Source organism: Mya arenaria, chromosome 13 (assembly GCF_026914265.1).
Source record: "Mya arenaria isolate MELC-2E11 chromosome 13, ASM2691426v1".
Taxonomy (NCBI): Eukaryota; Metazoa; Mollusca; class Bivalvia; order Myida; family Myidae; genus Mya; species Mya arenaria.
In genome coordinates, this window is record NC_069134.1 from 31,092,279 (window position 1) to 31,109,202 (window position 16,924).

The 16,924-nt window shown below is 33.6% G+C and overlaps 1 protein-coding gene across 1 annotated transcript; it reads right to left on the reverse strand.

The window, feature by feature from the left end:
* Window positions 1-783: 783 nt before the first annotated feature.
* On the reverse strand, window positions 784-7,350 carry LOC128215544 (phospholipid phosphatase 1-like). The gene is made up of 6 exons (XM_052922230.1): window positions 7,161-7,350; window positions 3,542-3,693; window positions 2,987-3,207; window positions 2,582-2,702; window positions 1,441-1,617; window positions 784-1,193 (listed from the first exon to the last, which is right to left on the reverse strand). The coding sequence occupies exons 1-6, from the start codon at window positions 7,246-7,248 to the stop codon at window positions 894-896; spliced, it is 1,059 nt and encodes a 352-aa protein (XP_052778190.1). The 5' UTR covers window positions 7,249-7,350; the 3' UTR covers window positions 784-893.
* Between the last annotated feature and the right edge of the window lie 9,574 nt (window positions 7,351-16,924).

Genomic DNA, 16,924 nt, shown 5'->3' on the forward strand with positions numbered 1-16,924 from the left:
CAATAAACCTTGTGGTTTGATATCATAAGAAAACAGAAATGTTCAATTTGAGACATTTTAATCCACAAATTAGGTCTTTCAGTTTAGATATACAATGTATTTGCATTATTATTCAATCATACACTCAACCAACCATTGGTGCGGGGGTAATCCTGTCAAAATGTCACTTCATGTACGCAGCAACGTGATTCTGTATGCATAGCCCTACTTAATGATTTGTTCGACGATATAAATGGCATTCGCCAAAAACTAGAGCTGAAAGTTTTCTCTCGGATTTACAATTATGTTTCATCGAATGCTACTTTAAGTGGTAAAAACAAGTCATTATTTCCTTTTAAGTACAGGGAATCCTGTATTATTCTGCAGAAAAGAAAACAATATTACAATGGAAACTACTTGGACAAGCCCAGTAGTCAAACAATCAAAAGTAAACCCTGTTTAAAGACACGGAACTCAATAGCAATGAATTAGATACACAAACGTATAAACACCTCATTCACAAAATCCAAAAACCACAAACAACAGACCAGAGACTCATCAAAATAGCTTCCATTTCTTTAACCAACATATTTTACCAAACATAAAACTTATATATCACAGGTAGGCTTATAGCAGAAATCAATACACGTATACGCCGAAGATACATACGTTTCTAAACATTCAATAAGCTATAATGTCACAACATTAACGAATGATTCTATATAAGCGGATATGTCACAGCACCTGTTTTTTTATAGTATACACTTTCCGTTACTGCGGGTCGTAGTTTCTGCTTTTCGACAAATGGGATCGGATCATTTGTAACATCATACGACGTTTGCCTACTTCATCAACGCCAGCCTATCTCGAAACGCATTATTCTCTTGAAACCTTTCCTATTTTCCTGTCTCAGGTCAATCGCCTTCCGCCTGCTGACTTGGTGTAGTAGGTGTTGACATATGACGCTTTACATTTGGTATGTCACTCAATTTCAGATTACACGTGTTTATATTGACGCGTCCATTACCATTTGATATGCCGCTGAAGTATTCATTCGGTATCAACGGCGCGGGTGTCTCCGGATCACCAATCGTAAGAGTGGTCACTCCGCATGAGCAACTGTTTTGTAGTTCATCCGTTGACTGGAGAGTAAGGGCGCCAGAATTTTTACCTGATGCCAGGAGCTTGTCCCCGACGAGTTCAAACTGCGAATACTGTAAGTTTTAAATTGCTATTGAAACAACAGGTGTGTTTAAAAGCTCTTAGTAAAATATCATTAGCTCTGTAATACACTTATCATACGAAATAAATGTTATCATGAAAAATGCTTAAAAACCTAAGAATAGATTATACTTTAATCCATGTTGTGAATTGAGTTGTAGTGACAACATGTGTGGAAGATAATATACAGATGAGCCGTTTAACATTAGATATGGGAAGAAAGAATTAATGTATATTCACCACTAGTGCTGCTGTGGTTAGACCGACGACAAATCCAACGATGACGTCAGCAGGGTGGTGCTTGTTATCATGGATACGACCGGCACCGCATATCAACGAGAGGAAGATCAGTCCGAATTGTAGCAACAGTTTCACAGTCCGAGAGATCGTCACATGTAGCCGCCGTTGGATGTAAAACTGTGGAGACATGAAGTTAAAGACTTGGGTTACTGGCTAGAGGCCTTTGTCCATAAATGCAAAAACTGTTTTGTAGTACCTTTATTTCATAATTTAGCAAGGACGTTGTGATATGTTTCTGTGATATGTTTTGAGGTAATAGTCTGTGTTGTGTTTTACAAAGTGAATGTTGAGTGTATTTTTTTAACATAATAAATGTATTTCAATTAATCAAACCAAAAACGTTGATATTGAGATTGTTTTAAAATGAATAAATACCAATCAATCAATCAGACCTAAATCGAGATTAACATTAAGTTGCAACATAACGTATATACTTCTTGGTGTTATATGGAACCGTATTCAGGTATCATAACCACAAGTATGAGGTTTATGAGCGCCAAGTTAGTCTTTCTTTATTTGGTTAAATTTGAAAGGGGTCGATGTGCAAAACAAGAACCTGTAAAAATGATATACACTGATATATATAACGAGATTTTAAGGCCTTCAGATATTGCAGAATAAGTCATTTTATAGCCAATTTTAATTGATTTAAAGAGCAAATGTTTAAATAGCACATTCGGTTATTTGTGTTACATACATAGTAATAGTATCCAGCCATAATGTACTTTTTTAAATGCAAACAATATTATCATCAAGATTTGAAATTATAATAATGATGCTATCAATGAGCTTATTTATGGTTCAGGTTTCTTTAGAATATGTGTTGAACAATGTCATTGGAAAGGAAAACTTATAAGGTTTGGGAAATAATCTGATTGAAAAAAACGGACAAAGTTATACTGTTTAACAGTATCATAGATGAATGATAATAATAATACAAACGCAGGAGTAAAATAGTATTGATTGCAGAACAAAGTTATCTTTATTCTATTATGAATGCAAATTTTGAGAAAGAATACTAAATATCACTGCAAAATTAAATTTCACACTTAAAGATATTACAATAATATACTTTACTTACACTAAAATACACTGCAATATACATGGAAAAGGATGCGTGGCCAGAAGGGAAAGACTGCCGACTATCCCGGATCTCGTCTACTCCGTGCTCATTTTCGGTACACGTGTACTCTTTGATGTACCTGGCAGACATCAACATTGTAATGATAAAATTTAAAACACTAAGGTAACAAAATTAAATCTCATCTTTATATACATATATTTTATGTTGATCAAAAACGCACATGGTCATATAGTCACCCTTTTAACTGAACCTGTTTACAATACCCATATTCTCTAACCAGAACATTCAACAGGCTTGCTAAACTATATGTTTAGACTTATGTGCTCCATAACAGTCAGACTTGGTATACTGAATGCCATGTTTAATAATAAACATCACTAAAAAGATTCCACATGAACTTACCCCGGACAAAGTGATCGATTAAACTGGGGTCGGCAAACGTCTAAGAAGTTAGGCCGGAGTAATCCCAGCTGGTTTTTGACGAATTCCACAATAAGCTGCTGCAGCACGAAGCCGACAAGAAAGACGCTGTAGCCACGCACACAGAAGCTTAGTTCATCAGCACTCTGGAAAGGCCGGTGACACTTCCGGTCAACCGTGTTTAGCAGCTCCACCATCAACACCTGTGACAGTAAAGCGTTATGCGAAGAGAATCCGAAAGATTAAAAAAAAAATGCATATCAAACCAACCAGTATTTTATCAATAACAATCAACAAAACCTTGAAAAACGTAAGGAAAATGAATAAAAAAGTAAGAGCAGCTCATAAATTTACACTTCTTTTTTCGTATCCAAATGTGTTTTCATAGATTTTTAATGGGCAAAAAAGTAGATCTAATGAAACAATGAAAATCAACCCGACGCAGTACAACAATAAAACATATATTCGCTCAACGCCATAAAAATAGACACATAGGAACCATATGCACCTCAGTGAAAACACTAAGGCCTTACATACCACGCCAATCGAGACGCTGAAGCCGGCGATGATGAGAACGGAAGTGGAGACGGTTTCGGGCCGGTAGGGGAGAGAGAGGGTCGGGTCGTCACACAGAAAGCCGCGCTCGATCGGCGTACCTCGGAGGAAGAGGAACAATACCGGGATCCCCACTTTAAATAAAGAATTCGAGAATAAAGTTAAATTGCATCTGTTTATTGCTATTAAAATACTACAGTTTTGATAACATAACATTTGAAATAATAACAATAGAGTAGATCTGTTTCGCCAGTTAGTGTTTCATTTTAAGTAAATGCGTTTATTGTAAACTTCTCCAAAAATAACCTGCAATTTAGTTGTGATTAGCTTACATCTGAATTACAAAGTTTCTTAAAAAGAGCTTGTTATTTATATGTAATTAATTCCCTGCTAAAGTATACTCTAGCATTAAGGATGACATCGGCGCTAGATAATTAAAATTTCATTTCATTAAACGATTACTTACAGGATGCAAATGTATTAAATATCTACAAAAGAATGATCAGCGTAAAGGCATTATGTGGGGGAAGTTGAAATTGAACTTTCGGTGTTGATAAAAACAGAGAGCAAACGATTTGCTAAAATGGTAAATGCGAAATGGTAAGAACCTAAGAAACGCTATGTTGTTAACAGTATGTGTAATTTGATCGAAAATTAGATTTCTTTTCTGAAAACAGTGTCTTTTCAAAACTTGAATACTTTAAACCTGAAAAATAATGCTCTACGTCCATAAGCATTATTTTCCGATTGTTGTATTTTATAAGTACGTATATGGGTGTAATATCTACCTTTAAACACATCTTTATTCCATCTTAGAAAAAAAGTTATTTAACACCTTCACACATGACATTTAGTATAAACAATTACTTAAATGTTGCTTTAAATTAATTTCGCTATTGAATGAGATACGTTGCAAGAAATTAGCATTTAAATTTACTGAAATATAAGTGACACATGTATCCACACCGCGCGTGGATACGGTTCTGCAATAAATGATGGTATATACACCGTTTCCGTATGTCCAGAATCCCAGCACGTCACGATTATAGTTTGGTAATGCGATCGATCCAAAGTATTCTCAACTATATGCGAGATCTGACGGCAGTAATAATCAATTCTGTATTTTTATCAAGGTTTTCACGATATTGGCAACTAGTTTGGCAAAAAATTAACAACCCTTTCACACGAAGTTCTAATCGTTGCGATTAACTGATATATGCACCGACGAATTCCATATTAACAAGCAGTAACGATTTCAAGGTGTTAATTGATGCGTCTGTTCAAAGTGTGAAGAATTATCTGAATATTCCAAAACATGCTTGCTATTTCTTTGAAGGAGACGAATGAACTAGAAATGTTATCTTGGAAAGTTTAATAATCATGAATATATATATTATTTCAGCATGATCACCACTTAGTTCGAATAAATAAAATATGATTTATTTATATTGACCTCGATACACATTCTAATTGCCGACTAGGTTTCTTTGATTATATTCGTACAACAGGGTAAAATACCGATACTTTACATATTATTAGTATTTGTAAAAAGCAATAGGGAGATTTACCCCTTAGTCAACTTTCGACATCGTCATAAAATATTTTACTGAGGTTTCGGTTTATTATTTCATGGCTGAAAACGAATCCATTAGTGTGGATAATAACACGCAAGCTGTTATATTATCGTTGCTCTATCTAAAAGGAGGACGCTCCTTTAAATTAGGAAAATAAAATCAACACCATCTATGTAACTGATTAGATGTGAAAACTGAACAGATGCCGAAAATTAATGTACTTGTCGCTTAAATAAAACATCTCGTCGATGTTTGTAATGCGAAACGGCTTTGCAGACGACAAGACACTACGATAATACTGTTGTAAACACAGCGGAAACATGCAAAAAAATGGTTACAAGCCTTTGTCCATGTTATCTTGTCCTATTTACTGTAATGAAGCATACTTCTATATTGATTGAACGGGAATATATTGATGATGAAACAGCTTAATAAATTTGATATACTGAAGTCCATTTTATGATATTCTTAATAGTTTTATGATGATTAAATACCAATAGGATGAAAACGAATGTTTCATTATTGACAAACTATATGGAATAAAAATAACTGAGCTCGCGTTTGACCTAAGTACCCTGGCACAATAAGATATTTAATTTCAGGGTTATAAAAATGTGTTTCGGATAAAATATATCTTCTTAATATATGTTCTCTGCTTTACACGTAACATATTCTAGATATAGTTCAAACACAAGCCCCTGTGGGCAGGGTTGTTTTAAGGAATAATGGCTAAAATATCTGCATGCAAATATAATCTTCATTGATGCACGCCTTTTAAACGTAACCACTTGACAATGTACTGCATGCAGATTTCAATAAACGCAAACTGAACATTTATAGCAAATGAGCTATATAGAGATAGCATGGTGCATGTGCAGGTTCAAGTATGTGGAAGGAACGCCCGTTAGTTATCAGACCGTCTTGAGCTTTGTTAAAACCAAAAAAGGCTGGTTAGGAACTGTAAAATCTTAATTAAATCCACTTTAAAGCGCATGACTTGTTTAACCGAACAATTTTCGTAATTTTCATTAGATATACATCTTAACATAACATTCCCTGATACCATTTGCAACTAAAAGTGCATGTTTTTTTATGTTTGTTTGGTAAACGTTTCCAACAGTCAGTAACAAGCTGACTGTGATTGCGTTAGACTGGTTTGTGAGAACATCACAAGTGTTCCAACAATATTCCATAATAAAGGGTAAATTTAAACATGCCAAATAGGAGGCAGCAACAACTTGAAGACAAATTAGTTTAATACGTAATACTAATATATGGACTTCACGGTTTCTAGGGATTGCGACTGTGCCTGTTATTGGTTGTCATTTAGGCTTCAGGGCTTCGAATATTTTATTAGTTTTAAAGTTATTTCAGTTTATAAATCACATGTATTAGCGTTTTACGATCGAAATTCACTTTCGATAACTAAATTGTGCAATTATTTTACTAAAATAAAACAGATAATTTACAAATGAATTTGTCTGACGTAGAAAGTAAATGTTTCATAATTTAAGTTCATCTTAAGTAGAAATAGAAACCATCTTATTTTCCAAATTTGTTATGAAAATTGTCATGTAAATTGTTTATTGCGTTTACAAATGATATTCAAACTTCTGTTTTGTACACATCACACTTTTCGCAAAATATATTCTTCAAGAATGAGCAATTCGGGTATGAAAATGTTAACACGTTTTATCAACGACATTTTTTTAACGTCAAACATTTATGTGTCACTTGAATTTTGAACATATGATATGATGCCAATGGAAACATAATTTTTGATTTGAAATTAGCGCAATTAATATGTAAAAAATACCGAATTGAATAATTCTATATTCAATCCGTATAATAAAAATCCTTAAATAGCTATTTTTATTAAATATATCATTCTCGGTTGTCACTTATGCTTTTCACGACCTTTTTGCTATATTAAATAACCTAAACAAATTATTACAGCACTCTGTATTTCAAATCAAAAAAAAATATGCTAAAGAATTTATAAAAAATGGAAAAAAAATGATAATTACCTATCATGAACAGGGTTACATCAATTATAACTGCAAGGGTAATCCGCCGCCGAATAAATTGTCGTCCGTTTCCAAGACTGTTATCCATTTTACAATAATACCAGAACAAGATGTGCGGTCTCAGTTTCTCCCTGAGCCGTTAAATACACACACCGAGATTTTTTTCACCAATAAAACAACAAGCACAGTCTCCAGTCCTGCCCTCAGCATTTTAACACAAGATAGATGGAGCTGTTTTTCTTTCGATGAGGGAAAGGTTGCATTTATTTATTTCATTTGTTTTAAATTCAACTGTTGGAAAGGCAATAGCGAATTGGAGGAATTCGCATGTAAACTGACTCTTTTAAATCTTAGTTTGGAATTGACATTTTTGTTGGCCATTAAAACTATATTTTGTAAAATCAAAAAGGCCCCGATAATTAAAACTTGAATTTTAATTGTAATTTTGAATAAGTTTATTTAGTTGAATTATGTCCCTGTAACATGCATTGTTTGAATAAGTCAAGATACTGCATTTTATGAGTTTAACTTTGTTGTTTTTTTCTTTCCACAATGCAATTTAAATCCTTGCATAATATCCCTATATTTTTATACACAAACATCCAGCTACGCATGTAGGAATCCAAATATCCTTTGATACCGACACTCTAGCGCTCAGCGTTCACTGACTTTACAAGTTATTCGAAAGATACCATTGAATCACATAAACCCAGAAAACGGTCTTTGATGTAACTGATCAACCCTTGAATACCTATATCACCGATGGATATTATTGTGAATTCCGACGAAATATTTATAAATTTGCGTAGTTATTATCCTGGAAGTCATACTTGCCAATTTCGCTGATTGTTTCACTATTTTTTGAGTGTTTCTCTCCTTAACGTAAGCTGAAATAATGGATTTTGGAAAATTGACTATCACATTATATTAACACACAAGTATGAGCGAAGGACTCAGTCTGTTTTCAAATTGATAGTAGATAGTATACTGTTACAACTAGTGTTATCGTTTGTAAATCTGTATAAGAACGAATACATCATAAGCTGTCTGAGACATTCATAGTTAAACAACTAATATTGTTTTGGCTTGACTCTTCTACTTCTACGCGTATCTATTTCAATTACCTCGCTGTCTAACTTTCTATTTGTATACGTTCTAAACAGCTTCACATGTCATTTTTTAATTTTGTATCTCCTATTTACAGTTCTTCAGTAATTGTGTGCATTTGGTGTGAGTGTACCGAAATATATTTCAGGTAATCCTTTGATAGATACAAGATGATGATCTGTGAATTCCAACTAGTTCACAGGTCGGTGTCCTGTTTGGGTCGGAAACATTCATAGTTGTTCCGCGATTCTTAATTCTATTTCTTTACTTCTAACTTCATGATATGTTTTGAAATATGATGGGATTTAATAAGCTTATATTTACTCTTACCCACATAAAAGGAATGCAACCTTCTTAATATGTCTGTATACGAAAAAAAATATGCTGTTCATATTATACATATTTCTGCCTATAATAAATATCTCTCATATCCGTTCCCAGTGTGGCAACCATAACTCGTGTCACGTACAACCTATGGTGTGAAAGGCGGACACATATATCACTAAAAACCGTATCTATTATATTATCGTTTGACATAACTGCTGGTTGACAACATCAAATCAAAACACGTACATATATATATAGTAATTCAGATTTGTAAAAATAGGAAATCAAATGTTGACGATCACATTTTGCTTACCTGTATTAATTTTGGTTTAAATCTCAAGTGGTGTCTGTAAATAAAACTGAAATGTATAATATGGAACCCGACAATAAACAAATATTGAATTTACTTGAATTATATTTACGCCGACATATCAACCCTCACATGCTTTTTTGAGAATGGAAATATGCACGTATTCCGTGGAGGCCCTGTTTATCAAGTGATGATACTGTCGCGTAAACAATAGCCTATACATACGAGTTCAGGAAACGCAACATTGTTTATTTAGAAGAAAAATGAGCACAGAACCATACAAATTAAGTCAAGGGTTAATACATGATTTAGAACTTTGTATTTATATCGCGTTTAATAAGTTACACAAAATCAGACAGCAGGGAATCATTCGATTAATTTCCAGATTTTTTTATCCATTTCTTATCTGACAGGAGGTCTCTGTTAACGCCACCCAAACGACAAAAGGCTAGTCCCTTCTAAATCCGATACCAATCGGCAAATGTTCTCGACATAATGGTTCACCATAGGTTACAAGAGAATGGCACTTCATAGGCTTCAGTAGTTTGAACTGTTTGAAAACAAGAATGTCGAAGAGTTGGATGCAAATTTATCTAGCCTGATATCAAATGAGCATACTTTTGTTCAGCATTCATGTGGAACGATATGTACATAAAGCAAAACTCATTGGTCAATTGCTTAATAGTTTAGGGTGGCTTTAAGATCGATCATTACTGGCAGAATAAAAGTGATGAAACATACTTCTATACGAGATACATTTGTTAATGATGTTTTGCAATAATATGATATTTGAAATCAAAGGATATGGTATAAAGTGATAGTCTTTATTTTATAATTAATTTTGGTGATGTGTAAGGTTAAAGTGTATGCCTCTTGTTTAAGTAAATTTAACATTGATCCAAATGCTTGATAAATAGGCTCTTTGATAAACTTACGATTAATTGGCTTTGGTTTAATAAACACCCCAAGTTTTTTTTTTATATATTATATATGTAGTGTGTTGTTTGTTGAGATGGTGCTGTTGTTCCATGTTTCTGGTTCGTGATTGTTTGTTTTTGTGTTCTATGTAATAAGCGTTAACATTGTTCCATTACACGGGGTTTATGTTTAAACTTTCGACTTCTGTACTTGTTTCATATGTAGTTTTAGTTACAAGTTATTCGAAAGATACCGTTAAATCACATAAAACCAGAACACGGTGTTTGATGTAACTAATCAGCCCTTGAATACCTATATCACCGATGGATATTATTGTGAATTCAGACGAAATGAAATGAGCACAGAACCATACAAATTAAGGCAAGCGTTAGCACTTGATTTAGAACTTTTTATTTATATCGTTTTAAATCAGTTACACAACGTCAGACAGCATGGGATCATTTGATAAATTTCCAGAACTTTCTATCACTTGTTATCCGACAGGATATCTCTGTTAACAACACCCTTACGAGACAACGCTAGTTTCTTCTAAATCTAATACCATTCAGCCTTGATTCTCGACATATAAGTGCACCATAGGTTACAATAGAATGACACTTTATAGGCTTGCGTTCATGTATTTATGTAATGTATGAAAACAAAGATTTCGAAGAGATGGGTGTTAACTTATCTAGCCTGATACAAAATGAGCATACTTTTGTTCAACATACACGTGGAAAGATATGTACATAAAGCGAATACATTTGTCGATTACTTTAATGTTTATGGTGTCTTAAAGATCGATAATTACTGGCAGTATTAAAATAGTGAAACGAACTACTATACGAGACACATATGTTAATGTTTTTTAATTAGTATGATTTTTGATATTTTTTCAAAGAGTGTGGCACAGATAAAGTGATGATCAGTATTTTATAATTAATTTTGATGATTTGAAATGTAAAAGTCCATGCCTCTCGTTTAAGTAATTTTAACATTGATCCGTAAACTATGCTTGATAAATAGTCTCTTCGTTAAACTTAAGATTAACTGGCTTTATAAACGATAAATCTTATTATCGATTATCTGTTTCATTGTTTCGATTATTTCGCTTCCAAAATGATTAGTTTGATGTGTTTTTGTATTAGCATCAAATTAGGGAAAAGAAGTACAGGGAGTTTCCAATCGCATTGATTATCTGTTGGTATTACAACAAACAAACAAACAAACTTGCGTCAAAATGAAAAATGTTAAAATATAAAATTTTCATCATCGTCGGATCGCAATAGTTATATTGATTGATAAATTTGATACAGATAAGATATATGTAATTACTGTTGTTTAATTCTGAATTTAATCCAAATGTTCAACAGCAAACATCTTTGGCGAACGATATCAACTATGACTAAGAATGTGATTTTGTAAGTTTAAAAAAAGTATTACGGGGGAAAACGGAATGCTTATATATATAAACTGTCGAAATCTTCCGACAGAGAGGTTTTCTTAGAATGCAGTTTAAATTTCCCTTGATCAACGATTTTATCATGTGTATACTCCTTTCGACTGCGCAAACGATTTGTATCTCCCAGACAGGTTTATGATGACGACATTTGCACTTTGTGCAGGGACGAGATACAGAAACATTGATGTAAACGGAAACGACATGTCCAATTATCTTGAAAGGTTCCGTTTCATGTTGAAAATATACATGGGCGGTCTGCCCGAGTTGTTTTTTACATCGTGTGTCATTCGTTTAATTTCGGTTCTGCCTTCACCTTCTGCTTTGTTCGCTATTGGGCTTAATCATGAAATTTCCCATGTTGTAATAAATAATACATAATGTTAACGACAAACATAATACAATCATGATGATGATCAATCTTTGTAATAGTCCAATTATTGGCAAGATTTTCTATTCAAATATCGACAACAAGCTGTGGCCATAACGTTTTTGACTCAATACAATGCAATTAATTTAAGTTCGATATAAAATCAATTTCAATAGTTTGGCCACCTGTTTCAATATTGATTTTTTTTAATCAACGACTTTGAGCTGCACGATACAATCAATCATTCCCGGTTATGGTCTCCTCCACGACTGCTAGGTTCCATGAGAACCTGATCAAAATAAGGCACTTTCGTCATTCGTCTTCTGCGCAGCAAGTCTGATGGCGTCAATGGCTCTGTTTCGACCTTTCTGGAAGTGACGTAAATTAGTAGACGGTAGCTTATGTTTGAAGTCAACATTCGATCGACCAAGTACCTTCTTGAATCAGACTTGGTCAAACCGTTCATGCGTTCCCATCATCCTCCGTACCACGGTGTACGTGTTACAATAAAAGGTCATTAAATCCAGTTCCTGCTCCAATATACGTGCAATCATTATCCGATATCATCACACGTGGTAGGGACATCCCGTGGCATAATCGGCGGAACTCTTGCAGGAATGTCTATGTTTATAATATCTGGAATAAGTTCCAAATGCAAAGCTCGTGTTGCTGGACAAGTGACTAGATAAATGTACTCTTGTTGAGTTTGGGAGTCTCCAGTTACCAACAAAACGTGTATGCAGTCACGTCTTATAACTTCCAAAGCTTGTTGTATCTGTTAACATTAATTCTATTGGAGATATTACTACAACGTCGAGCACATTGTATCGACAGATGTGGCTCAGACTCGTGTACGCAGGTTCCAGCCGTGCACATGGTAGTCGTTTTGGGGTCACATGTCGGCCATTTGCCAGACTCGGACACCGAACGTGGCACTTTGAACCACAGAATAAAGTTAATAACATGCTTATCTGTTATTCAACGTGCTACTAAGACGACTGTTTTTTATTTGTAGGAAAATATCTCCAAGTCTGGTTTTCATTCATTCTGTGAAGTTTATAGACTCTAATTCTCACAAATCGCGATAACGACTTAATGTTATATATAGCTAATGTATTACAATTAGACTATCTCGCACAAGTGAATGCTGAAGATTTGTTTTGATGTTGCACGTGTCTACAGACCCGAGTGTTTGTCACAGCTGCCATTAACTCTAGCGTTGGTAGAATAAGTCTCTTCAATGGTATAACGCGGGATTTGGCCATTGATAGCGTTGATTAATTGCCTCTGCAAATGCAAACTGCTGCACAATATGCCGTCAATCGAGCGTCTGAATTAACGTGCATCGTTCTTTCATCTTCAAAGTTGTTCGGGCATCTGTTGAATGATCGAAAGGAAACACAATTCACGTCTCAAGAACTATTTCTATAATGCCAATTGTCCACAATGAAAGCTAGCAAAATAATCATATTGGAGGCCGGTATATTGAATCAAACAAATCGATAATCGAACATTACCGGTGATCGGTCGGATTAAGGTAACCTTACCCAAAAATACCCAAATATAAATATGAATAAGGATTCTTGAAACGCGATATTCTTCACTACTCCGTTTGGCACAGAGGTTGGTTTGATTTGTGGTTGAAATAAAATCAAGATCTCTTAAAAACATACTTTTAAAAGCTGTCTATAAAAAGGTATATCTTCGTCAGTTTAACGAAGATTTCCACAAGAAATAGATAAGTTTATATCCATGTTTAAAAATAACAATAAAAAACTACAAGTGTGTGCCCAGTAGACTAGCATGTAACCAAAAGTAATGGCACAGTGATCAAGAACAAACGTTTGCTCTAATTTCTGAAGAAAGTATACACACCATTACAAGAAAACAAACCCATAACACAAGTATAAAATTAGCTCTATCATAAAATGATTTCTCACCGAACTCAGTTAGTTTTTACATATACACGCAAATATATGCACACAGAAGTTGAGGAAATAAGAAGTGTAACTTAGACAGATTATTAACGGAGACCACCAAGCCCAGCGCACAATGCGCTGCAAGCGTGTAACATGTTTTATATAAGAACAGACAGTGGCAAGTAAAATGAGTGAGAAATGCAAATATTAGATTGATTCCTTTCAGGAAAACGCAATAGGCAAGATTTATCCCGCATTCTACCAAATCGAAATAGATCTGTGGGTTGATGGACATGTTTGTTTGCGAAGTGATGTTGCCCTCCATGATTTATACTCCACGATGCATTTTGTAACCAGTGTTAGGTAGTGAAGTGCTTGAAGATAAACTATCTACGTTTTGAGTCGTTTAGTCTTAGTGCTATCTGAGCATTTGTTTGTAGATATTTAATTCATAAACACGAATTCATTCAATTTAATCTATCTTAAACTAGATCATATCTATCTTAACCAAAACATATCGGTACAATTTGTCTGATTTTGGCTTTATTTTACATCAGTTATTTTTGTTCCATGTGTATCTCTTAAAATATTGTTTTTAAAATGAGTTTTGACTGTCGTAACGAGTAGGCATATTTATACCTGGGTGATTCAGTTTAATATTAATTGACAGTCGACATCCACTCTCTTTTGGCCATACCTCATAGTCCATGAAATGCGCTTTGACGTTTGTGGAAGAAAAGGTATTAACAGCATGTAATAATTATTTCTTTCGTAACGTTTTCATTCATAACTGAAAAAAACATTTTCTGCGATCAATAATAATTTGCTTTGTACACGTTTGTGTTAAACATTGTCATTAATCTATAATAATGCTTATACGATTTTCATAACATTTCAATTATTTCCCGTTTTCAAGGAACTCAAGTGTTGACCCTCATAACACAGCCGGAAGTCATTGGAGCAATAAAATGTTGATATGTGTTGAAAATGCTCGTTCCTTTGTAATGTCAATAAGTGAAAATGGACGTAAACAGCTAGTATGGTTTATTAGAGTAAAATTAAAAAAGGGAATGGTTTACCACATATGTTATAATATGGGTTGCGTTAAATGTTAAATTTCTGGACAGAAATAAAGATCTGATCATCTAGAATTTGCATATACTTGCTAGAATTTAATGCTGACAACGTCAAAGTCTGGAATTGTATTGATTAATTATATTATTCTGTAGGCTTTAGCAATTTCTTCAGTTTTATGTAGCGGTTTATAAACACACGGTTATCTCTTTACAAACTTTAAAACACTTTTTTCTATTCATATTTGATTTTGCTCCTTATATTTCATTTGAAATTTAATTGTCTGTTTGATTTATTGATCTTTATTCATTTTAAAACACGTTTTACGTTCACTTTAGACAATATATAACACTGAAGAATAAATATTTAAACTGTAATTCTAATTAAGTAATGGTGGTTCGTTTAAGCCCTTTAGCTTATTTCAAATGATGTATGGTTATTTGGTTTATTTTATGAAATTTTGTTCTCAAAAATTGTACAACTAGTGGCGTCTACATATGAATTTTTGTGATTGTGAAACTCTTCCGCCTTTTGGTTCCGTAATAGGCTATTGTTTCCATCGTTTACAACTCAATGCATTAACATTTTGAATCTTTGTAAATAATTGCTCTGCTGTTTATGAATGAAACGCTTCCCAGAAACTGACAGCGGTAAAGACAGTGCAAAACTGTGAATCAACACTGTGGCGCCTTTGCCATAGGCATGCGACTTGGGGGATCCTTGTTCAACATAATGTTTGTATTTATTTGCATTCGTTTGAGAAATAAATGTGTTTCTAAACAAATTGTCTAATATGCTGTCTGATGTAAAATGTAGTAAACAATTTGTTATAAAAGAACGCAGTCCTGCCAATATTGTAATATATACCGATGTATCCATTGCGTTATGTAAAGCTTTCGGTTTTTAAAAATTTGTTCGATCTAAAACACATATAATGTAAGTTCTAAAACAAATTACATATTGAATGGATTTTTTAGATGCTAGGTTATGCAATTCGTGCAAGTCATTTTTTTCTTTAACAATGTGACCAAACTTGAGCCATATTACGAAATCTGTAGAATTTAATAGCGAAAAAACAGCATACGTTATTGACATATATAGACTTCTTGCAGTAGTGTATTTAAAATAGCAATATTTTTCCTTAATTAATGACATCAATTAATACAGACGTTAACATACTATTTGGTGCTTTGACTGTCTTATCATTCTTTTAATTAAGGTTATTATTGCATATTCTATAGTTTATTTGTTAGGGTAATATAATTCACTATTATATACAGACATCATTTCATGTGCGTATACACTACATGTGTTGTTAATTGGACTCAAGCTGTTTGTTTTTGTTGAAAAAATCACCAGATAATCGATGTGATTGGAAATTCCAAGTAAAAATCGTCTTAGTGTAATATAGCAAATCAATCATTTAGGTAGTCAAAAACAGTTGATCCAAAAATTCCATTAAAATTTTAACTGCTTAAAATGGATCATGGAAATAAGAAGTTTTTCTCAGTATTGTTGAGCGCAGATCTCTTGAATGAATCTGAAAGTTTAACTAAATATTATATCAAAACATTTCATATAAACTTGATCATGGCTGGGCAACCAAAGCGATCAACCAATTCATGCAATTACACTAGCAAACCTCGTATGTTTTAATTGTTAGAACTGCAGACGCTTTGTGTTTCCTTCACACTTAATCGACTAAAATGGCACATGGTAGGAAACGACGCGGAGCAAGTTTTCCTGTACGAGCGAGAATGTTTTGCCGATTTAATTGTGCGACGGAATCGGTTTGTGATGGATCTCATCTATAAATCAGAGATAAAGCAAGATTTATTTTAAAACTGGTTTCAAATCTAAACATATGACGGTGTTGATGGACAAGATTGTATGAATAATTTTGATTCTTATCATGATCTATGTTAGACAGTAGTATTGCATCAATCAACGATTTCTCATTGATTAGAATTATGCAATCATCGGTAATCAAATGCAAACAGGAAATACAACGAATACTTTTCAATTCGAAAAACAGTTAGATACCAACAGGAAGTAACGTTTCGGCTTGCACACAAAACAGACCACTGACCCACACAATCAAATTAACTTGAAACTAGTTGTGACAAATTACAATAACTTTGCTAAAGTACATGGTTTAGGCCTAAAGTACATACATTATGGTTATTTCCAACGTTACTATGATCGCTGATTGTTTAATTTAAATGTTGTCTTGCCTCACCTTTTGAAAGTGTTTGTCTTTGATTCAGGTACGATTAAACA